The sequence below is a fragment of the Protopterus annectens genome, chromosome 3.part0 (assembly GCF_019279795.1).
Source record: "Protopterus annectens isolate FY-2018-M chromosome 3.part0, PAN1.0, whole genome shotgun sequence".
Lineage (NCBI taxonomy): Eukaryota > Metazoa > Chordata > Ceratodontiformes > Protopteridae > Protopterus > Protopterus annectens.
In genome coordinates, this window is record NC_056731.1 from 1,108,741,856 (window position 1) to 1,108,768,066 (window position 26,211).

At 39.1% G+C, this 26,211-nt stretch overlaps 1 protein-coding gene across 6 annotated transcripts in view; it reads left to right on the plus strand.

The window, feature by feature from the left end:
- The window catches only part of LOC122796673 (serine/threonine-protein kinase WNK2-like), a 745,557-nt gene that overhangs the window by 432,792 nt on the left and 286,554 nt on the right, over positions 1–26,211 (plus strand). For all 6 annotated transcript variants that reach the window (XM_044065344.1, XM_044065347.1, XM_044065343.1 and 3 more), the window contains one exon: positions 24,095–24,130. In XM_044065344.1, the coding sequence (XP_043921279.1) occupies positions 24,095–24,130 (36 nt within the window). The remainder of the gene's footprint in view (positions 1–24,094; positions 24,131–26,211) is intronic.

Consider the following 26,211-nt stretch of genomic DNA (forward strand, 5'->3'; position numbering starts at 1 on the left):
TGATGCCACAGTATAAAGACACAATGATCATTTTTAAGAATTGGCGAAAGTATTGGTGTCATTCAAAGGGGATCCAGTGTCTGTCAGCCTGGGATGACATGCTCGACAAGCCACGTTGCTTCGCTAGGGACAGCTTGCACCTGTCACCCACCCCTGGGCTTTTGAATACTGGCTAAGGCTCTTGCCACCCCCATAGTGCCTTTTTTAGGCAAGGCTCAAAAGACAAACTCACCTCCATAGACAACACAAGGAAAAAGAAACTAAGGGTAATGCTGCTCAACGCCAGAAGTCTAAACCTCAAGATGCACGCACTCAAGGCTCTCCTCAGTATAGAGAATATCGATATCTGTGCAGTAACAGAAACCTGGTTCAAGGCTCCCGAGAGCACCACAGCACTACCAGGTTATACCTCATACCATGCTTCTTCGGCCCCAAAACTTGGACCGAACCACAAAAGGAGGAGGGGGAGTATCCATATTCATCAAAGATACCCACACCTCCAGGTTAGTGGCACTGCACGAAGCATCAGAGACCATCCACGTGCAACTAACAATGGGCAAAACTGCCTTTCAGTTTGTAGCCTGCTACAGACCACCCTCCCAAACTCAGGAACCCCACTTGGCTTTCCTGAAAACACTGGAGAATATGAAGGTCTCTCCAAACACCATTATATTGGGTGACTTCAACTACCCAAACATAGACTGGGAGAACTACTCAAGCCCAAACACCCTCGCCCAATGGTTCCTAGAATTTATAAACTCAAATGCTATGGAACAACTGGTCACCACTCCCACAAGAGGGGATAACATATTGGACCTGATCATCACCAACATGGGGACTCTATGTTCCATACCATAGGTATACCCCTCATTGGTAAGATCTGACCATAAATTAATCTCACTGGACATCCATATCCCGTCCCCACCCCCAGCCAAGGAAACCACGGTGAAGAACTTCTCAAAACCGAGGTGAAATCCTTCAAAGCCCCCGGGCCAGTGGAAAATACGGCCCAAACCGCAGAATCCTTTGCAAACACATTCTGTGGACACCTACAGGAATGCATGGATCATGCTATCCCAAATAAAACCAAGACTCACTCCTCCAAAGGCAGGAGACCTGTCTGGTGGACCCCGGCCACAAATAAGCTATACAACAGAAGGAGGAAGCTACTACATGATAGAGCAAAATCCCAAAAAGGGAAGGCATCTCTGATCAGTACTAGCAAGAAACTACGATCCCTCATAAAATCATCTAAGGCCAGCTTCGAAAGAAAAATTGCACAAGACGCTAAAGATAATCACAAGGCCTTCTGTAGTTATGTCAGGATCCTGGGTGGCAACTCCGAGATATGCTCTGAGTTAGTGCAAAATAACAAAAAAATGCACTGAACCCACAGACATTGCCAACATCCTGGCACACAGTTCAGTGCAAACTTCTCCCCTCCCCCCCCCCCAAAAAGAGCAAATGACTATCCCAACAGAGTGTAGCCTCCCTGACATCACAGATGCACAGCTGAGAGCTGCCCTCTCCAAAGCAAGAAACACAGCATCAGTGGGACCGGACGGTGTCCCAGGCTGCATCTTACACGAGCTCCAAGAAGAATTGAACCCTCATATAAAGTCACTGTTCAATCTCAGCCTTACACAGGATATGTACCCAAGGAATGGCGTAGAGCAACAGTGGTCCCGCTCCACAAAGGTGGTGCCACAACGGACCCCGGAAACTATCTCCCTATAAGCCTGACTAGCCTGGTCTGCAAAGCTATGGAGCGTATCATCATGGAACTCATAAACAAAGACATTGGGAACCTCCAGACACTGGATCCTACCCAATTCGGCTTTAAGGGTCTTGAACCTGGTCGACTTCTTTGAAACAGTCAACAAGGCCATAGATGAAGGGAAGGTAGTCCACACAGCCTACCTGGACCTCGCAAAAGCCTTTGACACAATACCCCACTCGGGCATCATAAATAAGCTCACCAGCTTAAATATCAACCCCTATGTCACAAGATGGGTTGCAAACTGGCTCAGGGATAGAACCCACATGGTCAGAATTGCAGATGCCATGTCAGGCTCTAAACCAGTTACAAGTGGCATCCCACAAGGCTCAGTCCTGGTACCTCTCTTGTTCGGTATATATTTCTCTAAGGTACAGGCTAACACGGGAGGACTATGGCTGACCAAGTTCGCAGATGACTGCAAACCGGGTGCCATAATCGACTCTCCGACTGACACAGGCATCCTCAAAAAGGGTCTCTCAGAGACGGATAACTGGTTCCAGAGCCATGGCCTAAAGCTAAATGCCAAAAAGTGCATAGTCATCCCCTTTGGGAAAAAACAAAGTGCCCACAAATTACCACACAGGTGGTAATCCATTAAGTACCGAAGAAGTAATTAGGGATTTGGGGACCCAAGTAGATGGCAATCTCTCCTTTGACAATCACATTGCCAAAGTGGTTAGAAAGACCTTCTATATAGCCAACATTATCACGAAAGGGTTCACATCTAGATCAAGAGAGGTCATTGTGCCCCTCTACTCATCAGGCCCATAATTGAATACAATGCCCCATTTGGGATGCATCTTACCCGACACCTGCAGCAACTGGAAAGACCCCAAAAGTACCTCACCAAGAGTATCGTGGGACTCAGATGCCCTATGCAGTGCCCTATGCAGTTAGGCTAAAGAAACTGCAGCTCTACTCAGTTGCTTACAGCCTACTCGGAGGCGATCTGTGCCTGATGTATAAAGCCATGTCCAACCCAGAAGTAATAGACATGCTCCACCACAGGAAATCCAAATCCCTTAGAGCCACACACTCCAGGGACTTAAACCTCAGCACAGAAATACATAGGACATGCTGGAGGGACAGATTCATATCCCAGAGGCTCCCCTCACTCTGGAACAGAATCCCAGTCCATGTTAGGCAGAGCCCCTCACTGACCCTCTTCAAGAGAAATCTTGACGAGTGGATGGGAGATCGTAAATTTACCCCTCGGATCTCTTCTGTGTCCCTGCTAGACAGAGGGCACAGTAAACTAACCTTAAAAGGGCTATCTTCTGTGACCTACTATACAGAGGCACAGTCAACTAATCTAAAAGGGTGGCGAAAGCCAAACACACACTGGCTAGGCTTATAAATGCCCTAGGGCAGATAGCCTGGTATCAGCCTATGAACTGAGAGGGGCATTTTTTGAGACAGATGGTCTAAGGCATGTGGTCCCCAGAAGTGACCTATTCACATGTCAGTGTCCTAGAGATGAGTGGTCCTTCTAGAGTTGCAGGCTTTCCAGGACACCCTTCCTTTTAAGGAGGTTCTGATTCATGCTGACGTGCTGTCTGTGGATAGGTGCATCAGCAAATGATGAGTGATCTCCTCCAGCTGTTTTTTTATGGCAATGCACATTCTGTGGAAATCCAATCTGCTAGCGAACAAACTCAACAAGTCCATCCTAATGCCTCACAAGTGGTCTCTCAGTCATTCAGTGGCGGAGAGAATTTTCCGTCGATGGAGTCAACCTTGCAGTGCTTTTTGCATTTTCCTACAACAAGTGCAGCAGGTTCTTTGCCTTAATCCCCATCCCTCCCTCCGAGGAATCACCAACAGATGCTCTGGTCCACATTTGGTCCTCTGGTCTGATCCATAATGCATATACCCCGATACCTCTAATTCCAGCCTTACAGAAGGTGTTTTGGTTGAAGAACAGTTATCTTCGTTGCCCCTCTTTGGCCTTGTCAAGTGTGGTTCACCTTTCTTTGTTCTTACCTTCACTATCCTCCCTAGATACTGGACCCCAGTCCAGATCTCATCTTTCATCCCACAGGCATGGATCATGTGGACATTGCAGGCCTCATGTTGACCTTATGCTTTCTCCAAGTCCACTGATGGACAGTCCAGGCTTTCATCCCCAGTCTGACACTACTATCTTTCCACAAGGCCTCTATGAGGAAGATCTACGAAAGTAAATGAAAAAGATTTTCTGTTTGGGCTGTACAGAGAGAAATGCCTTACACATGCACATTTTTTTTAGCATCTGTATTTCAAGAAGGAGCTAGATTCTGTACTACCAAAGTGTAGTTGGCAGCCATATCTAATTTTCATTCGGGCTAAAATGCTTTCTCATTGGCTTCTTCAAAATTTTGCAAGGCTTTTATCAAAGGTACTTTTTTGCTTAGGCCCCCAGTGAAGGACCTTACCCCTCCCTAGAATTTGATGATCGTGTTGCAAGGATGAACTCAGAAACCCTTTGAACCATCGGCTAAATCTCACTTAAAATTTTTATCCTGGAAAACTGCCTTTCCTAGTGGCCATTGTGTCTGCGAGACGAGTTTATGAACTTCAAGCTGCGTCTTCCAAATCTCCATGCCTCATTTTCCTTAAAGACAGGGTTAATTATGGACCAGTCCTTCCTTTTTGCTTAATGTAGCCTCTGAATCGAATATTAATCAAGTCATTAATTTGCCTGTTTTCTTTCTCCACTTTACTAACAAAGGAGAATACATGCTCCATTTTTTGGATGTACACAGGCGAATACTTTATCTCCATAGAACAAAAGATTTCAGAAAGTCAGAGCAATTTTGTCTTTTTCTTCCCAAACAAATCGGGCTCACCAGTTTCTAAAAATTGCTGTAGCCAAATGGCTAGGTGATTGCATTTCCTTTGTTTGCAGTCAGCAAGGTCTGTTCCTACCCAGGCCTCCTAAAGCACATTCCACCAGGTCCATGGCTACATCTTCCACAGCTACCTGATCTAATGTTCATACCTTTGTTGCTCATTACAAATTGGATTTGACTTCCAGGAGCAAGGCTACCTTAGGTTCTGCAGTGCTTCAGGATATCCTTCCATGAGGGCCACCTAGCTGGGGACTCTGTCCTAATAGTTGAGGAATGAAGGAGAGGACATCATCAGATATTAGTTATGCACTCACCATAGCTATGCATCTGTGTTTTCCGTTTTCATTCTCAACTCCCCACCATCCATCCCCCTTAGTATTAGTTTGTGAAGTTAATTTATGATTGTGGAACCTCTGTTACAGGTTTGAGCCCCAGTTCTGTATTACTAGCCTTACTTTTTTCTTAACCTATGGTTAGTTTTCCTATAACTTATAAGGTAGCAAACTCTATGTGAAATATTGCAGGTTGACCGGGGCATTGTGGGTAAAGGGAGGAGTTCAGGAGTTAGATCGGAGAGTTTAGTAAATGCAGCCAAGTTGGATCTGATACCCAGTAGTTGAAGAAGAATGAAAATGGACAACACAGATGCATAGTTACAGTGAGTACATAACTTGAATTTACCAACAGTTAAAAAAATAGATATGGGAAAACCCATTTATTGTAGAAAGACAAAGGTAGCATTGATCATTGAAGTTGCTACGCCTAGTGATTAGTGTCTTAATTACAGGGAGAAGCAAAGTAATAAAGTACCAGGATTTTGAAAGCAGAAACGAGCAGCATGGAAGAAGGTTACCCAGAGAGTTCCAGTAGTAGTAGAAGCAACATTCTAATAAAGAATTTACATTCATACTTAAGTATGCCGCCATTACATGTAACCCTGTATGAATTATAGGAGGAGGCAATTCTGGACACATTCTAAGTGCTGAGAAGAGCACTATTTGCAAACATGAAAAATTGAAATAATACTAGTTTTGTGAACTCTCATACCTTGACTTAGGAATGGGGTCCATTCCCATCTTGGTTTTAGAAACCCAAAACACTTAGAAAAATTAAAACCTTCTTTCTTGGGGAAGTTTGGAAGCTGAGAAGGAAGAAAGTGATAAAGATCTGAAAGGTTTTAACAGTACTTTAAAAAGCGACAAGTACCAGCATCTTGGAAGAAATCTGCCACAATGGCTGTTTTACCCAAAAAGGGCAAAGGTCCTTTAGACCAATTTCAGTTTTAAACCGTAAACATTTAAACCATTATTTTGTATATGCTGGCTAAGAAAATGGTAAAGGTGTGGTATTCTGGAGGGGAGACAGACATTTGACAATGTTAATAGAATCCTGTTGCAGAGGGAAGCAAAATGTAAGAAGACTCCACTGCTGTCTGTGGTGGATCCTGATGCAGGGAAAGCATTCAGTAGAGTTAGCTGGGGATTTATGAGTAGGACAGTGGCATTCCCTAGTAGAATAATAGTTAATTAGGAGGATATATGATGGGCCAGTGCAATAATTAAGGTAGGAGGGTTCTTCTCCGACAAGCTGTGTATGAAAAGGTGAACAAGGCATAGCTATCAACCCTCAATCCCCAAAATGAGGAACACCATCCCTCCTAATGTGGAACCAATGGGCAAAATGTGGAACACATGCTAATGGCTTACTAAAAACTTAAATTAGGAAGCTCATAGGATGGTTAAAATATGCAGGTTTTACTTGTAAAAAAGATCTTTTAATGAATTAACATGATTCATTTCTATTTACCGTGGATATCCGTTAAATTCCTACCACAGAATGTGTCAGACCCTTTCAATGTGGAACATCAACTTTAAAACCCCAAATGAGGTACATTCCTTGTAATGAGATACACTTGAGAGGTATGGGACCAGGCAGAGGTGCCCCTTTCCCCTTTGTTATTTGCTTTATATTCAGAGCCACTGCCAAGAAAATAAAGTGCTCTCAAATTAAGGAATATAAGTAGTATGGTACTCAACAAGAGGTAGCCTTATTTGTACATAATATTGTTTTGTATTTGATAAATCCAGAAAAGGACATTTCAGTATTGTGGAGTATTTTGAAACTGTTTAATTCTTTTTGAGATATAAAATTAATGAAGATTAAACAAAGGCTACATACCCATACATGAATTGGTTCAGCAGGACCCTTTTTATAAGGATATGAGAAGATGAAGCATTTAGATGTATTGATTAAAAAAGATTCTACTGTGACAGCTAAGGATATGTGGGAAAAGAATAAACAAAAGATATTACAAACACTGAGAAACTGGAAGCTTTTGAGTATGGCAATGGATAGCAAGATGCAAGCAGTGAAACTGCTTTTAGTTCCTTTAATTGTATATGTAGTATATGCAATAAACTACACTAATATGTTTATGCTATGTCCTCCCTGGCCAAGACTTCAGAGGCCCTTTCAGCAGCTCAGATCTACTTCTTGAGTCTAGAAATGGAAGGCAGGATCCCCAGAATATACTTATGGGAGGAAGTTCCCAGTGACTGTACTAAGGTTTCAGTCTCCCACCCCAGACCCAAGGTCTCAAAGGGGGCTGTATCTAAATGTAGTAGGTTCAAGGCACCAGAAGCTAAGCAGGTGGAGGCCAGCTTGCTTTGCCCTAAGGTGGGCAGTGCTCCATCCCAACCCCCACCTGAGATATTTCTTCTTCATTTACTTTTTTTTCTCGCCAAAACCCTCTTGACTTATCAGGCCTGAGCTGGATACTCAGTGCTTAGAGTCCCTTAGGTGGAATCTGATTCCATGTATTTTGAGGCTGATGAATCCATATAAATAGCCAGGTTCCCATCAGATGAGACCCTGTACTCTTGACATCAAGGACACCTTGTCCTTTGCCTTTCCACAAGAAAACTTCCCTTTGGGGATACTCTTCATAGAATGACTGAGAACTTCCATTAGTTTTCCAAGGAGTACTCTGATGTCCAGCAGAGATGATGGGCTTTCGTGGGTTTCTCTGAACCTAGACCAGTAGCTGTCCCTCCAGTGCGTGAAGTCTTGAAGGATGTGTTTCTGACTGCATCAGTGGAGCATGATTCCATTCCTGCTGCTCCCAGAAAGCCTGACTGGTGGTGTAGGGTCAAGGATTCTCACAAGTGCCTGTACAAAAGCACTAGCTGATTCAGATGTGGTGCCCCTGAATTCTAGCAATAGAGCAGTCTTGGCTCCTACCTGAATTCATATCCTTCTTATTGATCAAAACATGGCCAAATAATTCACAAGTACTTCTAAAAGTACTTTAGTTTGCTGCTTTTCACCCCACAAGACATTTCTGCCAAAACACTATTCGTGATCATCTCTGCCGACGACACCATAACAGAACAAGTAAACCACACACACACATTTGTATCATAGATGACCAGCTGAATTTCAACATATGGTTAAAAAAAAAAATCATCAAAACCAGGTGTATTATGCAGAGTAAAAAACTACCTCACTGGCATAGTCGGGTGCATAACCTCTACTGTCTTATTGCCATCTCTCCTGCATACTGCCCCAATCTTCACTAAACTCCAAATCACAGCTGTCCAAACTTGCAGTGTTATAATAAAGTAGCCAAATCTGCAGTAAACTGCGAAAGTAGAACACACCACTGCCCTAGTTCTCAGAGAATTAATCTGGATAAAACCACCATATCACCTAGCTCTCTAACTACAATACACAGACATATCTGTAAGCCAGAAATTTACTCAGCCCATAACAATTTAATACAACACTACTTTCCCAATAGAATTTTACTCTGTAGAGAAAAATCACTAATTACTATAACCAAATCATCTAATACTGCAGGTAGCTCTCTATATTCAAATATTGTAACTAAAGTATGGAACAGTATGCCACTACCACTGAAATCCATTCAGAATGCAGATGTATTTAAAACCAATCTAAAATTTCACCTGTCAAATCAATGTATCTGTTGCTGTACATCTCCAGGATAAATAACATTATCTTCAGCTTGCCATATCATCAAACCATTTCTCATCAGATTCCTGTACCCCACAACCGGTCTTCAGCAGTACCTGAATAGTTGTACTAGTGTCTCACATTTATGTACATTATTTTGTGACGCTGCTTACCCCTGCACCTCTATACTTCTGATATAAACCTTATGATAGCCATATTTATAATTCTCTTCTGAACCTGCTTTACACCCCACCTTTTAACTACAATATTAACATATTTTGGCCTACCCAGTTCATTCCATCATCTGCATTTCTTTGAATTTCTAAGCAGTAATCACATGATGTATTATATGTCTGACATATACCCACTGATGTACCTCTTCAGATGTTCAATGTTCAACATCTCCTAACGCATAAATATCTTTTATGCTGTACTAGTGGCTTCTACTTTTATATGAATGTGATGCAATTGTCAAATGTATGTGTAGTTATATTATTTAATGTCTGTTCATGTATATTACTGAATGTCTGTTTTAAAAATGTTTGTAATATGTTACAGCTTTTCTCCCCAGCCCTCTGCTGAAAAGTAGTTTTTGATTAAACTCAGTCGGACAAACCAGGTCAACTAAACAGTAAATAAATAAATATCCCAAGTAAGAAGGCGCTCAGATACCTTGATAGATTTGGGAGGATAAAAGGATATGCAGCTGCTACCCTGGTTTTCAGAGCTTTAAACTTTGTCCCGCATGCATTCTTATCAACAGGCCATACTGGAGCACCTGAGAACCAAGGTAGAAAGTGTGGCAGTAGAAGGTACGGCCAGCCATGCCAGGAGAAGAAAGTAGGGCAGTAGATGTATGACTTGTGGCAGCACAGCTAGCTGGAATTTTGTAAATAATTATTTGTATATCAAACTGATTTGTAGTGATGCTTGTGCTGAAAATGTATTATTAGTGAGGTTTGCTTGTGTTAAAATGCATCAACAGTGCATCCTGTTGCAATAAAACTAAATGTACATGTATTATTGTTACTGAATTAAATAATTAAATATATATATATATATATATATATATATATATATTTTTTTTTTTTTTTTTTTTTTTTTTTTTTTTTTTAATAGAGGAAACTGGAACAGCAGAGGTTAACCAGCTAGTTTGCTTTAAGAAAAATAAGGGAAATGTAAATGAGCTGTTAAACCATTAAAACGGAACCCCACAGTGCTGAATAGGACCAGAGATTGTGAGTCTTGAAGAAGCCTTTGTTGATTAGCTCAGTAAAAAGAAGAGAATCCCCAAGCAATGCCATAAGCATTTACATGTGTATTGTTAACAGTCTTTGTTAAATTTCTGTCTCCCCTTCAAAGGGGATACTGTGAAAACCTTGAGTCAGATGATGTCATTCTGCAAGTCATCTAGGATATTATATTTTATAGGGAGTAATCTCTAAGCATTGAGTATTCTGTTTTTGGGAGCTGACTAGAGACAGCTCACATATTTAATTGTGCAGTGCTCCATCAAGTAAGCTATTAGGAAATAGTAATTCTCCTAGATTCAGTCAGGAATATAGTGAAAGCTTAGTTTAGGGATTTTTTTTCTTTATTTGTATTAGTCTGTCCATCAGTGTTATTTTCAGTATTTCCTGTGATTTGAACTCTGTGGTTTACTGTAAGTATGTATTTAGTATTTTCTTGTTTTTTTATTCTTTATTATTAAATATATTTAAACATTTCATTGTGGTCGGTACTTTTTAGAAAATATTTAAGCCTTGAGAGTATTTGCATGTATTTATTTGGTGATGACTCTGGTTACTCCTGAAAGCTTTGCTGTTTGGTCGGTATTACCATTTGTATTAATATTAACTTCACTCAGCATAATTGATACCCTTTTAAGAACCTTATAGTAACTGACTGGTGGCAATGAATTATAGTGTGGGCAAAGGAGGTAGTGACTAATCTGTGCCAACATTTGCCAGATGTTTGTGTGTGTGCCAGCTTCTTGGGTCAGGGACACAAAGCACTGGTTTCACAGTGTCAATCGGGAGCCTTACTTGGGACCTGGGGAGAGACAGAGACACGCAGACCTTGGGCTGAGTGTGTGTGCCCTGTGTACTCTTAAGGGAAATTGAGCTTGATGCAGACAGGTCATCATCTGAAAATACTGAGTGTATCCATTTGTATTCCAAGTGCATGTCCCTCTCCACAGTCAGTGGTAAGGATTCAGGCTGCTTGATTCTTGACCCAGAGAGAGGTCGTCCCAGATGGAATTGAGAATAAAGACCCAAAACGAGTTGCTGGACTTCTCTCTCTCTCTCTCTCTCTCTTATCAAGCAGCCAAGCTCTCTGAGAAATGTGGCTGTGATGATGTGGATACATCTTGTAGAGCAGTATCAAAGGAGCTGGTTATTAGAAGACATGACTGGTTGAAGCCCCCCACCCCCCAGTGTACACAATGTGAAATCTGACCTCCTTTAAGTATGGATCATTTCTTCTGACCTCCTGCTCAAGAAGTGTACAAAAAATCTGGAGGAAAAGGGTAGGACTTACCAAACTGTTAGGCAAATTTTTTAGGCGTGTATGTTTAGGTGTAGCAGGATTTTCCTAGCCAAGATCTGACCTTATACCACTAGACATGATCCCAGCTGATCTGTCAGGAGGGGTAAATACCAAAAGGAGAGTGGCAAGTAATACATAAAGTCTGTGTGCCCTAATGGCTAAGAACCAGCCATGACTCAGCCTAGCTGCCCCTTTCCTTTCCCTTTCCTAAAACTACCCTAGCCTCCTTCCCTCTCGTCTTCCGCCTTCAAAACAAGGAGAGCATGTGTCTGCCTTTATAGGAAATTGGAAAAAAGACCCTCGGAACAATTTGTTGCTAAACATAATAAAAGAACTGATGCAGTCTTCAATTCTTTGAGAGCTTCATTCAGAGGTATCCCTCCATTTCCCATTGAGTGTTCATTCCCCAGGTTCTAAAGGACATGCTGGACAGGAGCAATGGAAGAGAAAGTATCTGCACCACTATAAAGAATGGCATTAAAGGCTATTCCTAAATCTTTACCATCTTTAAAAAAAAAAACTAAATGTACCCATATTCAATATGCTCAAATTACTAGTTATCAAACAAGGAGTATTCATGGTAACCCTGAACTTTGAAGGACCCTCATCTCCATAAGCAAACGTCACAAAAAATTGCTTGAGATGTGCAGCAAGGGGAGAGCATTATCCAGTTCAGTATATTGTCATTTGGCTTGTCCACTGCACTCAGAGTAAACACCAAATGCATGGCTCCAGTAGTAACTTTTTGCAGGACAAAGGGCATTCAGATATTTCCCTGCATAGACAATTGCTTTGGGTGCTTTGAATTTTCACCCTGATCTTCTTCAGGAACCTGGGCCTGATAGCAGGAAAAATCTTCCCTAATTTCCACTCAGAAAATGATTTTCTGGGGGGCATGTCTGGGTACTATTCAGTGTAGGGCATTCTTCCTTCAGGATGAACTGAAGATATTGACAGAGTACATCACCAGCCTAACCCAAAATGAGAATACTACTAGCCAGGAACTGTCCAACTCTTTTAGGGTGTATGGCAGTACAACTTTCTCGCACCTACATATTAGGAAACTTTAGTACTACTTGAAAACAAGGTGTAATCAGCACCTCCATCAATTGGAAACTAGTATTTCCCTACTATGCTTAAATGAGCTCATGGTGGATGTGGCAATGTCGTGAATAAAAGGATGTACTCAGCCAGTTTAGCCAGTCGTAACCTTTAAAACAGACTACTCAAGTGTAGCATGGGAGGCTAATTTGAGGGTCCATCAAATCCAAGGGACATGGAAAGAGAGTGAGGGGGGAAAAACATAAACATATCATGCACTTATCGTGGCATTGAGAGCCTTTCTTCCTGCCATGCAAGTGGAGTCCTGTAAGTGCAGACGTGTGTGTGTGTGTGTGTGTGTGTGTGTGTGTGTGTGTGTGTGTGTATATATATATACATAAACGCGCACACACACTCACATTTATGTGATGTATGTGTGCGTATGCAAAATGCCTGCTTATTTAGAAACTCATGTTTAAAGAAGCAAAAACTTAAACATTTAATCTTCTCTGTTATTCTAGATATCAGTGATTTATTGGGCTTATCTTGTGGTTTAATTCAGGCTCTTAACCCTTCTAGTTTAGCTGTTTCTGGCAGGATAAATGGATACTTTATTTTCTGAAGAGGTTCAAGATTTTGAACAACAAACTTATGAGAGAGACAAATATTGTTTTTTTCTCATGTTTCTGTTCAGATTTTGAGGGACGTATGGCTTCTGCCAGTTCCTTTGAAGGATTCTCTTTCTGAAACTATTTCCAGAATGGATCAGTTGTTTTCAGTGGAAACAAAATGACATTCCAATTGAATTACTGTAATTGGAGTTTTCTTATCTTAAACCAATTCCTTTTGTTATGTCAGCATTGGAGCATGTATTTATTATAGCTTGTAACTTTTTCAACTGCCAGCCTGCTGCCCCCAAGAAAGTTTAGGCTTGTCTCCTTTAACAACAGGAGGAACACTGTCATCAGTTTCCTCTTTGTGTAACGTGATTGCTTCTGTCTCAGCTGGCTACCTACTTTTTGAAATGTGCTTATGATTCTGCTGATGTCAGTTTCAGGGCTGCTGCTACTGGAACTGTTATAAGGTTTGCTTGCAGGCAAATTAAAAACCTTCCTGAGGATGTTAAAGCTAAAATGTTGAATTATCAACATTAAACAGAGAGCTTGTTTTGGGCCACCCATTGCAGAGGTCCTCTAAAATGTGAGGAGAGAAGTAAAGTTGATTCAGATATTTTTCAGCCTTCCTTGTCCAAGTTTGTCAAGGGATGTAATGCTTTCTCTGCAACCTTTTTCAAAAAGCAAGCAAGCTAAATAAAGGACCCCCCCACACCCCCCACAGAGAAAGGATAGTCTAATAAGTCTGTGACTCTGTACAAGATTTTCCCCTTCCCACCTTGACAAACCTTTAATTCTTCCAGAAAGTCGAAACCTCTGTATCTCTCTGTCTGGCAACAAATATTTTCAGACAGATTAGTTCTGAAATTAATCCATCAAGTTTACAGATGGCAGTGGGAGTCTGTCTCCCTTTTAAAGGATTCCTTCTCATACACTAGATCAAATTCCTCTTTTCACTCCGGTCATTCAGCACTTGCTGCCTGAGGAGGTGGTATAAGTAGTCCTGCGTTCCCTTCTAAGAATGTTTCCGGTACCAATGAAAATAGAAAGAAAAACGAGTTGAATGGTAGGAGAAAGCTGAAATAAGCAAATACGAATAATGTAATGCTAAAGCAACTAAAAACTTTAATATGGTAAGCGCTTTCAGTGGTAAAAATATTCCACCTTCTTCAGACCCAGAACAACATAAAACTGATGCTTATATAGCTTGTAGTTAATTATCAATTAGTCATTCAATCAACCAATAAAAATAAAACCAGATAAAGTACAACATTTAAACAGTATGAAACCTGCTCTAAAATGTTAGTGTTAAGTACATAATACTCAATTTATAAATAACATTAAATATATATGTATAACATGTGTAAATGTTATACTAAAAAATCACATTTTAAAAAGCTACTAGGGCAAAACTGAAAATGTATAATATGTGATAATGACATAAATTTACTGTAAGAACTAAGATATTTAGCTAAATATAGACACATAAAAAATATATAGTAATATGTAAAAAATAAATAATTAATTGCATGCTGGTTAAAGACTAAAATCTGATCATAATAATACTGAATATATGACCAAAAACAAAGTCCATATTTATATATATATATATATATATATATATATATATATATATATATATAAAACTGTGTAAATGTTACTGTGTTTCAAACTTAATCAACAAAAAGTTGATACTTTATACTGCTTGTTCTTCCAATTCCCTTGCTGTCTCAGGTTCGATTGATTGTTCTGGTTGTTGTGGTTTGAATCCCTGTCCACTTGAAAAATCTGGTTGTTAGCAGTTGAACTAGAGCCATTAACATCATTCAACTGCTGCTGGTTAAGTTGTGTTTGGTTATTTCTTATTCTTTTACGTCTACGTAAAGGTTCTTCCAGATGAGCATTATGGTGAAAGGAGTTATTGGGACCATTGTTGTTAGGTACAAAATCAGGTCTAGAACCCATATAATCTTGAATACCATTCATGTGGGTGACTGGGGGGGGGGGGGCAAGGTATGCCTTGTTATGGACATAAGCCTGTACATCTCTGTCAATTTTTTTCTTTTCGGTGGCTAGCAATTTGTTAATGGTAGCATCAATACTTGAATAAATTCTGCAATAGTCATATTTATATTGTTCAAAGTTGTGATCCCCACAAATAGAATGTTCCATTATTTCAAGTTCAGTTTTAAAAGTAGCAATTTCAGTATTATAAAAATTAACCAAAGTTTTAATGAATTCAGCTGCTTGACGGTCAAATAATGCTAAAAGTTCCTTATGAAAAACAGATTCAGTAATTAAACCTGCAGGGAAGCGCCACTGTCTAAGCCCTTTGGGAATGATTTTCTTGTCTAAACATTCAGTTAGATAGGCAACTTCAAGCTGCAGTTTGCGATATTTAAAAAGTTTTTGGTCAAATGCATTAAGCAAATCAGTTATATTACTCGCATCACGACGTTGGTTGGCTCCATTTTGGTCATTCACTGTGTGAATAAAGAAGTTATTATGATCCAGAAAACCAGCCATGCTTGGGATGCTATTGACAGCATTGGAAACATTGTTACCTGCAGAACGCTCCCCTACTACATTCACTTCTTGTCTGGGAGCAATGATAACTTCCTGTGTCCCTTCCCTTATACTTCCTGAAGGTAAACAAGGCTGTACATCGTTGATACTTGGACTTGCACTTCTGTTATGAGAACAGGGTAAATTAAGTCCTTGATTTGGTGTTTCTGCCATACTGGAGGTATTGACCATTCTTGTACCTTGCTCAAACTTCTGGGAAAGTGCCTCAAGTTTCCCAAGAAGCATGTTTACCAATATGGTTAAATTCCCAACAGCATTCGCGTCGTTGGAGTTGCTGTTATGACTGTGACCCATAGTAGCATTAAGTTCCTCAGATGTTGATGGAAACAGTAGTTGCGAACCGCTTTCCCCATCTCCACTCCCACTCGTCTTGATATCCAACAAAAAACCAAGAAAACCGAAAAACTACTAAAAATCAAAAGAAAAACTAGTTGAATGGTAGGAGAAAGCTGAAATAAGCAAATACGAATAACGTAATGCTAAAGCAACTAAAAACTTTAATATGGTAAGCGCTTTCAGTGGTAAAAATATTCCACCTTCTTCAGACCCAGAACAACATAAAACTGATGCTTATATAGCTTGTAGTTAATTATCAATTAGTCATTCAATCAACCAATAAAAATAAAACCAGATAAAAGTACAATATTTAAACAGTATGAAACCTGCTCTAAAATGTTACAATGTTAAGTACATAATACTGAATTTATAAATAACATTAAATATATATGTATAACATGTGTAAATGTTATACTAAAAAATCACATTTTAAAAAGCTACTAGGGCAAAACTGAAAATGTATAATATGTGATAATGACATAAATTTACTGTAAGAACTAAGATATTTAGCTAAATATAGACACATAAAAAATATATAGTAATATGTAAAAAATAAATAATTAATTGCATGCTGGTTAAAGACTAAAATCTGATCATAGTAATACTGAATATATGACCAAAAACAAAGTCCATATTTTTATATACATATAAAACTGTGTAAATGTTACTATGTTTCAAACTTAATCAACAAAAAGGTACAGTATCAAATTCGAAATCTGTTATGCTGTTAGTAAAGGTGATGTTAACAATGCTCTTGCTCGGCATATTTTACAATTTCCAACACGAGTTTTTATTTTTGGTTGTACATCAAACACTTTTAGACCTGAGAGGGGGGCCTTGGCAACTTTTATTAGAACAAAATTAGTTGTATTGACAAATCAAAACGGCTGCATACATTTTCCCTGGTTTAAATGAATTTGTGTCTATTAAAAGCATGTTAAAATTAAAAGCTTTAAATAACCTATTAATTTTGCATAAAAGATTTCAAATTTGATACTGTACCTTTTTGTTTAAGTTTGAAACATAGTAACATTTACACAGTTTTATATATATAAAAATATGGACTTTGTTTTTGGTCATATATTCAGTATTATTATGATCAGATTTTAGTCTTTAACCAGCATGCAATTAATTATTTTTTACATATTGCTATATATTTTTTTATGTGTCTATATTTAGCTAAATATCTTAGTTCTTACAGTAAATTTGTCATCACATATTATACATTTTCAGTTTTGCCCTAGTAGCTTTTTAAAATGTGATTTTTTTTTAGTATAACATTTACACATGTTATACATATATATTTAATGTTATTTATAAATTGAGTATTATGTACTTAACATTGTAACATTTTAGAGCAGGTTTCATACTGTTTAAATATTGTACTTGTATCTGGTTTTATTTTTATTGGTTGATTGAATGACTGATAATCAACTACAAGCTATATAAGCATCAGTTTTATGTTGTTCTGGGTCTGAAGAAGGTGGAATATTTTTACCACTGAAAGCGTTTACCATATTAAAGTTTTTAGTTGCTTTAGCATTACGTTATTCGTATTTGCTTATTTCAGCTTTCTCCTACCATTCAACTCATTTTTCTTTTGATTTTTAGTAGTTTTTCGGTTTTCTTGACCAATGAAAATAGATTCTTAGAGATGAGTTCTGGATCTTTTTTTTCTAAACCAGTTTCTTATGATGCCTAAGTTCAAAAATGTCATCCCTTCCTAATTTAAGTATGCATTACCCTTGGTCTATCCACTGGTCCAAGTGCATTTACAAAGTGTATAGCTCCATTGATGGCCTTCTGCAGACTTCAAGGTATTCACATTTTCCTTATTTAGATGACTTGCTTATCTTTGCAGAATCTTTTTCAAGATATCAGGAATCTCTTTTGGGTGAGGGATCTCCTACACAGACTGGGGTTTCAGCAGAACATAAGTATTGTTTAACTCCTTTTCACAGAATTGTTTTCCTGTGGTATCTCTTTGGTACCTCAGTTCAAAGAGGTTTTCTTTCGATGGGAAAATTAGATCTATATTTACATCTGTTCCTGATTTTTTTCCACTCGGACTTCTGTCTCACCCAAGGAGTTGCTCAGGATTTTGGATCTCATGGCATCTATGATTCTCATGATTCCCCTGGCAAGGCTTCACATCAGAAAAATTTATGGTACCTCAAATCTATATGGTCCCAACACCAATATCCCCTAATACTCCAGATTCCAGTTTTGCAGGTTGTGAAAAGGGAATTTCTTTGGTGTAGAGAGTAAATGTACCATAATGTAGGTATCCAATATTCTGTTCCATCTTCAGTGCAGTCTGTTACAAGAGATGTCTCAGACTTAGCTTGGGGAGCAGTATCAATGGGGATAAAAGTGGTAGGGTCTTTGGTACAAAAAAGACGGACCAAAGCACACAAATGTAAAAGAGATGCTGGCACCTATCAATACTGAGAGCAGTCTTGTCATCTGTGGTCTCCTGGACTATTACAGGTGTTTACAGATAACACCACAGTGATGTGATATATAAACCACTGGGGGAACCAGATTTTTACCCTTAGTGTAGAACAGTTATGGTAGCTTGTTATACAGCTTTTCAGCACAGTATCACTCTACAGGCATCTTGCATTCTGTTAGAGCAAACTTGTGTATCGGATAAGCTGATCAGGACCAGTACAGATCCTCAGGAATGGAAATTGAATTTAGGGGGTCCTCCAGGAATTGATCCAGCTGTGGAGAGCACATTAAATAGATCTTTTGCCTCCACTCACAACAATCAGTTGACAAAACTGTGCTCCAGGACTCCTTGCAAGAAACCCTGGAAAACAGATGCTTTTTTTTTTTTTTTTTCTTGGACAAGAAAGTTCCTATATGCCTTTCTGCTAATATCCATTCAGAAGGACTCTCCAAAGGTCATTGTGGTGACTCCCTTCTGACCCAGGCAACAGTGGTTCTCTCTCCTATCAAAAATTACCAATGGCAATTACCACAAGATTCCTCACAGACTATCGATACTCACACAGGACTGGGGTGTTTGATACCTCCCAACCCCAAATAAGTGCAGCTAACTGGCCGGATGATAGAATGTTGCTACCCTTTAGGCTCCCACTTTCCGAGGGCATGCAACAGAAATTAGAGGCAAATGGGAAATATTTTCTAGTTGGTGCCAAGAGAAGTAGCAGCACACATTCTCGACTAGCGTCTTTCTGATTCTTCATTATTTGTGAGAGTTATTATTCTCTGGCCTTTCATGCTCCTCTATCAAGGTTCATTTGTCAACTATTTCAGCATGTCTGCCTCTGGTTTCCCCTCTTGTTACTGATTTTTCTGACCTCTACAAGAAAAGTAATCTGAGTTGCAAACTCTTAAGGTGGGTCAAACTCATTTTCTACAAAGGATAGGGTTTCCTGAAGAACTAATCCTCCTCTTAAGCCTAAAGTGGCGTCCAACTTTAATTTGAGCCAATCTCTCCACATCCATGTCTTCCTTCCAGAATCTAAAACTGAAGAAGAAAGGATACTCCGTACCTTTGATGTCTACAGACAACTCTGGTACTATCTTCACAGAATAAAACCTTTTAGGAAAAGTTCATTTCCTGTGAAGGTAAAAAGAAAGGGCAACCTGTGTCAATACAGACTACTTTCAAGTGGTTGTCTCGTGCTATTACCTTTTGTAATACCCACCATATCAAGGCAATGCCAGCCAGGGTCAAGGCTCATTCTACCAGGGCCTTGGCTTCTTCAGTGGCTTTTTGGAAAAGGTTGGTTTCTAGAAGCAGCAACTCCATCCTCTTTGCATATGTTTTCAGAGCACTACAAACCAGATTAATTTCTAAGTGTGTAACAGGCTTTGCTGAAACCATTCTCCAGGGGCTCCTAGACCCTTCTCCCAGTCCGTCTAAGCTATGGTAATCTACCCATATAGCCAAAGCTGTTATAGTAGTGAAGTGATCATTATGTAGAATACAGCACGGATGTGCAACTTAACTTACTGGAGCAGTAGATGTTTTAATTATCAGCTGCAGTAGCAAGTCCCACCTTCCATCCCCTTGTTTTGGTATGTTTTTGTTGCCAGATGAGAGTTTCTAACCTTGTTCTCCTAATCTTGACCTTTTCAGGGCTGTAGCCTCCATCTGTCATTTGGAATAAAAGTTCAGAAGGGCTTGACACCCAAACTACTCATCTTCCTCAGCTCGAGCTGTATACAATTTTGGGAGTGTGGAAGGTGCTCTTGAAGCTTTGGAAGCTTGGCCAGCTGTTGGTGTTATCTTATGCAGGATAAAACCCATATCACTAAGGCAACTGCATCAGTGATCATTTGGGCATCTACTGTTACGGTAAGTTTACTTTCACAACTATACTTTTCCCTTATCACTCCACAAGGTCAGATGCTCTTGGACATTCTAGTCCATTATTTGCTACCAGGTTTATTTTACACTTTCCCCACTTACACTGGTAACAAGTTTTTTTGTTTGTTTTTTTTTCAGAAAGCTAAGTTGTGCAAGGTCAGATGCATTCTCATAGCCCTTTTTTGGCTGTGATAGGTGTGGTTTTCTGTTCTTTGGCCTCAACTGGTATGCTTCAACCTCTCTGCCTCGACCAAGTCTGCTCACTCACCTGTCTAGAAAGCTTCATAACACTTTCATTACTTGTAGCTAGCTCTATGGTCACTTCAATTCTATGAGTGATCAGGGACCAAGCGTACTATCCCAAGTATTTATCCCAAGTTCTTACAGCATCCAGGATGCAATTTTTAAGGAAAGTTCACAAGAGCAGATGGGTTAAGGCAAGTGAGCCATAGAACAAGGTATTTGACCCTTTTACAGAGTGTATTCCAGTGGTTCTTCGTTCCCTATTTGATGTTTTTAACAAATGTTTCAGTGTTTCTGCAGTATAGGTCCATTTAGCAGCCATTTCTGATTTTCTTAATGAGTTTAACTTTTCATCTTAGCAGTGCAGTGAGTTTGCAAATGCCTAGACCTCCCCTAAAATATCCTCTCTCTCCCTGGGACCTTAATTGTATCTGCAAAAGCTGACACTCTTGCCATTTGAGCCAGCTGGAACAGACTATTTAAAATGCTTTTTGTGTCAGACATTTTTCTTTGTTCATGTCACATCAGCCAGAGAGATTTCAGATTTGCGCACTCATTCCTGACTACTGCCGTACCTCGTTTTCCATAAATATAGTGTGGCACTGTATACAGACACCACTTTAATGCCTGAAGTGGACTTAGACTGAATTCTTAAGCACGTTTAACTTGCCTGTGTTTTTACCACAATATGCTTAAATGGCCATAGCTCCAGTTTTATTTGCACAGAACGCTGGGTCAAGGATTACCAGCTTGTGTGTCCTATGCCAGTAACAAATTGGGTAGAAAAATTTTTAATGTCTTCCTGTCCATGTGGCTGTCAGAATATATTGTATTTTGTTGCATTTCAAGGACCTTGTTATTTCCTGGCAAGGGTAATGCTCATTCCACTAGGTCTGTGGCTACTTCAGTAGCCTTCTTTAAAAACATGTCAGTTGATAGCATATGTTTTGCCTGTAACAGGGGCTTCGTTGCTCACTTTCACAGGATTGTACAAGCTGGATGTGGTTTTGTATCCTCGGGCTTCCGTTGGTGTCTCCATGCTTTGAAGTATCCTGTCTTAATTGCACGCAAGTTTTACACATGAGGACTCTGTCCTGGCTATTGAAGTGTGCGCTTTGGGTTATGAGACATACAGATATGTGCTGACTGTAATGATCCATGTCCATACACTTCAACATTCCTGTCCTCCTCCCTCTCCAGGTTATGTTGCCCCTCTCAACATTGGTCAGGTTAACTTTCTGGAGGCCTTGTTTTCAAGGGGATTTTTTTCCCTACTTTGCTTATTATCCTAATGTTATACTTCTCTTTGCTTATCCTATCTTTAAAGCTAGCAAACTAAATATGGAGAAGACCGGGTTCAAGACCATTATAGGTTGTTAGGGAAGGAGTTTTGACTATGGCAAATCCCTATGGTGGTGCTGAGTCGGTCCTGGCAGCAGCAACCAGTCTTGACTGTTAAAGTTTATAAACATGGATCATGGACGTCTGTCATTATAAGTACATAGCTGTCCTATATTGTAATACTGCCTCACTGTAACTTAATTGTCAAGTAATACGTGAAACACAATGTGCTGCACTCTAAAGTATTTTTTCAAGTATAGTAATAGGGAAAGCCATCCTATAATCACAGTAAATCTTTGGCAATGTCTGTGTATAATGGTAGGATTTACTCCTCCTTGGTTACAGAATTTGGTCCCTTGAGACCAAATGTTGCTGGTCCAGAATTAATCTTGCCATAGCCCACACCCCCTGTGATTGCTTCTTAAATGTTAAGACTGTGTGGGTCTGTTTTTTATTTATACTGTATTGTAATTGCATAATATCTATAATAAAAGGCCACAATGATCCAGTGTTCCCTTAAGTCTACTTTCGTGTTGTGGAAAAATAATGGAGAAGGTACTATTGGATAAGTTATTTTCAGAACTGGATAGGTTGGGACTTGAAACCATATATCAGCATGCATATGTTGAAAACAGATCTATTACCACCTGTAACATGATGTTCTGTAACAGTATAACAGCAGCTATGAATGAAAAATTGTGGTGTGATGTAATTTATATATATTTAACTTCAACATTTGACAGGGTCGTACACAAAACACTGATCAATAAATGAATGTAGCTAGGTATTGATGTACTCTTGATAAGATGGATAGCTGCATGGCTTACAAATAGGACATGGCAAGTATCATACAGCAGCAACTGGACAGATGAAATCCTTGGTTACAGTCAGGGTGTTCCCACAGGGCTCTGTCCTAGGCCCTTACTTGTTTGGATTGTATCTTTCAGACGTAACTTTTTTCATCTAAGGTGTTCTACTGTCTATATGCAGAGGACCTGAAGTTGGGTAAACTTATTACATGTGTTACAGATAAGGCACGTGTGCAAAATAACTTGACTAAATTGACCATTTGGGCACAGGAGAATAATATGTTGATAACAACTTCAAAAGCTAACCATATGAGATTTGTGAGACATAAATTGAAAGGTGAATATTTAATACAGCACACATTGGTTGAAACTGTAGACTCATTTAAGGACCTGGGTATATAGGTAGATTCAGTTATGAGTTTTCTAATCTTAACCAATTGGTTAATGATAGTTATAGAATTATAGGTTGTATACAAAGATTTATCAAGTCTAGGAAAGTCATTGTTTGTTAGTTACATTAGACCCAAACTTGAGTATGGAATAACAATATGGAAACCCTATAAGAAAACAAGCATGAGTAAACTGGAAAGAGTACAGCAGAAATTATACTAAGGGCATCCATGGATGTGAAAATTTAAGTAGTTATGAAAGACTAAAATATGTGAACTTGTACGGTCTCTCTTAAAGATATTTAAGGAAGATCTTATTCAAGTATATAGGGCATTTAGAGACGACTACCTCGGAATGTTTGGGGTTATCAAAAAGTACTAGAGAATCATCAGACAACCTATGTAGAAGATTCTGTAGGAATGAGAAGTGTACTAATTGGTTCTCTGACAGAGTAGCTGATGCATGGAACAAACTACCAAATTACATTAAAGCAAGTACTATTTTAAATTTTTTTAAGAACAGCCTGGTCACTTATTATGGTAACAAGTGTTATGGTATATTGGCGAGCTAGAAGGGGCTTTTAATGCCCATGCTTGAAATATTTGTATGTATGTATATGTATTTAACCTGCTGAGTTTGTAATTTACTTGACTGATGCATCGACTAGGATTCATTTGATCAATTGACGGTTTATCTGTACGTGATGATTTTTATTTATTTGCTTGCTTACTTGCTTAGAAAATACTAAAATTTGAGAAACAATTGAACTAATAAGTGGTTTTCAGATTACATGTGTAGTCTGTTTCAGTTTTGTCAAATGATGGAATTTGTTGAAGTTTTAGGGCACAGAAAAGACTGTGAAGTAGAAATATGTAAGTTTTGTTATGTAGGTTTTATTGGGGGGGGGGGGTTAACATATCTGGGAAGTGCTAGAAAATAATTTATAAGCGGTTAGTTGGATTTTGTTGGTTTTAGTTTATGGTCCTGCAAAACAAAAATGTTCTAATTTGCAAGTAATAAAGTTGGAATACTGTGCTGTCAGTTCAGAAAGGCAGTGACCAACTAGGTGGGTATGAACCGAAGCTAAATAGAGAATATGGGGAGGAAGTTTGGGTGATGTATACACATGTGTATTTAGACCAGGTAATAGAACGTACAAGATTTGGAAAGTATGTTGCCTGAAATTAAATACCAGAAAGTTACATTTGTATGATTAACAGAAAGACTGCCAATAACAATGAATTTTCTTTACACAGAAAATGCAGAGACGACAGCAGTCCCAGAATATATAGGTATGGATTGAGTTTTTTTCTTCTCAACTATTTAATCACTGATTATACTTTAGAAAATTGTTTATTTAAAATATGTATGTCAGATACTGCTCAATCTGAATTATTCACTTGCTAATGCTTGTACAACAATCCCTTACTGCTGTTTATGAAGATCTCCTTGCTTTGTTTTCATGCATAGTACAAGAAAGACAGAGCTTGTAGCTAGCTGAGTCTGCAGCCTAGGAAAACTCTGGAATGGAGCTTGTCCAATGCAAAGTTGATAGGGGAAAGAAAATCTCCTTCAGAGAGTTGTGGACCAAAAAAAGAGTCTTCCAAAATGTAGCAAAGATCTGAAGCTAGCTCCCTTGCTTACAAGTAAAGACATTATTATGAGCATATTCATCTTGTATTTATGCAGCTGCAGTGTCAGCTGACCACACCTGTTTAAATGAATGCTGGTACTGCACTCTTACCCAGTCCGCAATTTGGCTGCATTGCTGATCATATCACCTAACAACTTATGCCTGAGGTAACCACCCCCTTTACCCTGCTGTAGCTAAGGTCCTGAAGAAAGCAGTGGCATAACCTGTTTTTATTGAGCAGGATAACTTAAATTATGGCTAACATGTTTTCTTTCTGCCACTTTCAGTTTATTTGGAAATTATTTGTAAAAGATGCGTAAGGTTTTTTTGTATTCAATAATAACTGTACTTGGGCTTCGTTGTGAGCGGCACTTTTGATGCGTGTAACAGCTTGGACTATGAAATAGCAAGTGCTTTATTTGCTGATTTATCTTGGAATATTTTTGTCAGTCGCCATGCTACTTGTCAAAACAGAATTACTTTATTACAAGCTTAATGAATCAGTTTTAGTGGTTTATTTAATAGGAATAATTTGAGAAAGTAGGCAAGAGCTTGGCATTGGGTAACTTGTGCAGATGGCTTTAATGGCGAATTTTAAAAATGTCTACCTTGCATAAAATTTGCCATGGTGCCATTAGAACTAGCAACTCTGGTCTGCTTAACACCAGTGTAAAAGTAACCAGACTTCAACGACTTCTCCTTGCACTTAGTACTCTGCACTTTTCTTTCACTCATCAAATCTATTTTGCCAATTTTCATGCTAACACAGTCCAACATTGTTCCAGGTTTCTGTCTTTCGTTTGGCATTCTTGATGTACATATTTTTTCTTATAATTTTGATGGCTTTGTCATTTCTATATCACGCAAACCTGGACTGCTTTGGTGGCTTCTGGTTTCAGTTTATTTTTTGTAAATGAATTCACTTTGCTGTTGAACTTTTCATCTCCAGGCTGCATTTTTTTAGGTTACTCTGCATTACCTGAGATGTATATTTCTGCAGTGCTTTGACTTGGTGATGTATATTTAGTTGTTGTTGTAGGCTTGGTATTTGTATTTTCCAGCTGTGTTTGTCTGTCTGAATTAATGATCGGAAAAATCTGTAGGATTTAAAAAATTAATTATTGTAGCCATAAAACTTTGCCATAGGAAGAGCATTTGAAATGTGTCACTTGTTTGGTTGCTTCTCGTGTACAAGCAGAGACAGTATTTGCAAAAATTTTGACAAACATTTGTTAATTGATTGCAGGCATAAACTGATACTTAAACACTTACTACCTAGACAGGGTTGTGGAACCATCCCCGTTCCTATGGTCTGCTTTCTCCAGGCAAGTTTCCCAGGGCTAAAATCAAGGATAACTATTTTAAAATACATGATTTCTGAGTCGAGAGATTTTTTCCTTTCTCCCTCCCACCCAAAGTTTCACTCAATGAGGATAAGGAATCTTCATTGGAAAAAGGTGCATTTAAACTGGTAATGGAGGTAATTAAAGATTCTCTTGCCAAACTGGCTGGAGTTAGCTCCTCCAGAAGAGATGTATTTTTTCCCCCTTTGTGAACTGGCCCCCCTCCAGGCAGTTTTTTCTGTAGGCCCCCTTCTGTCAGGTTCTTACATTCATTTCCTGCACCAGATCTGTCTTCTTGGACATAGATTGAGAAGTTGTTGAATGTCATGCTGTGATTTGGGTCTCATCCCATCCCCATCTTCTTTTGGCCCAGAAAGAGGTAATGTCACTCCTCATA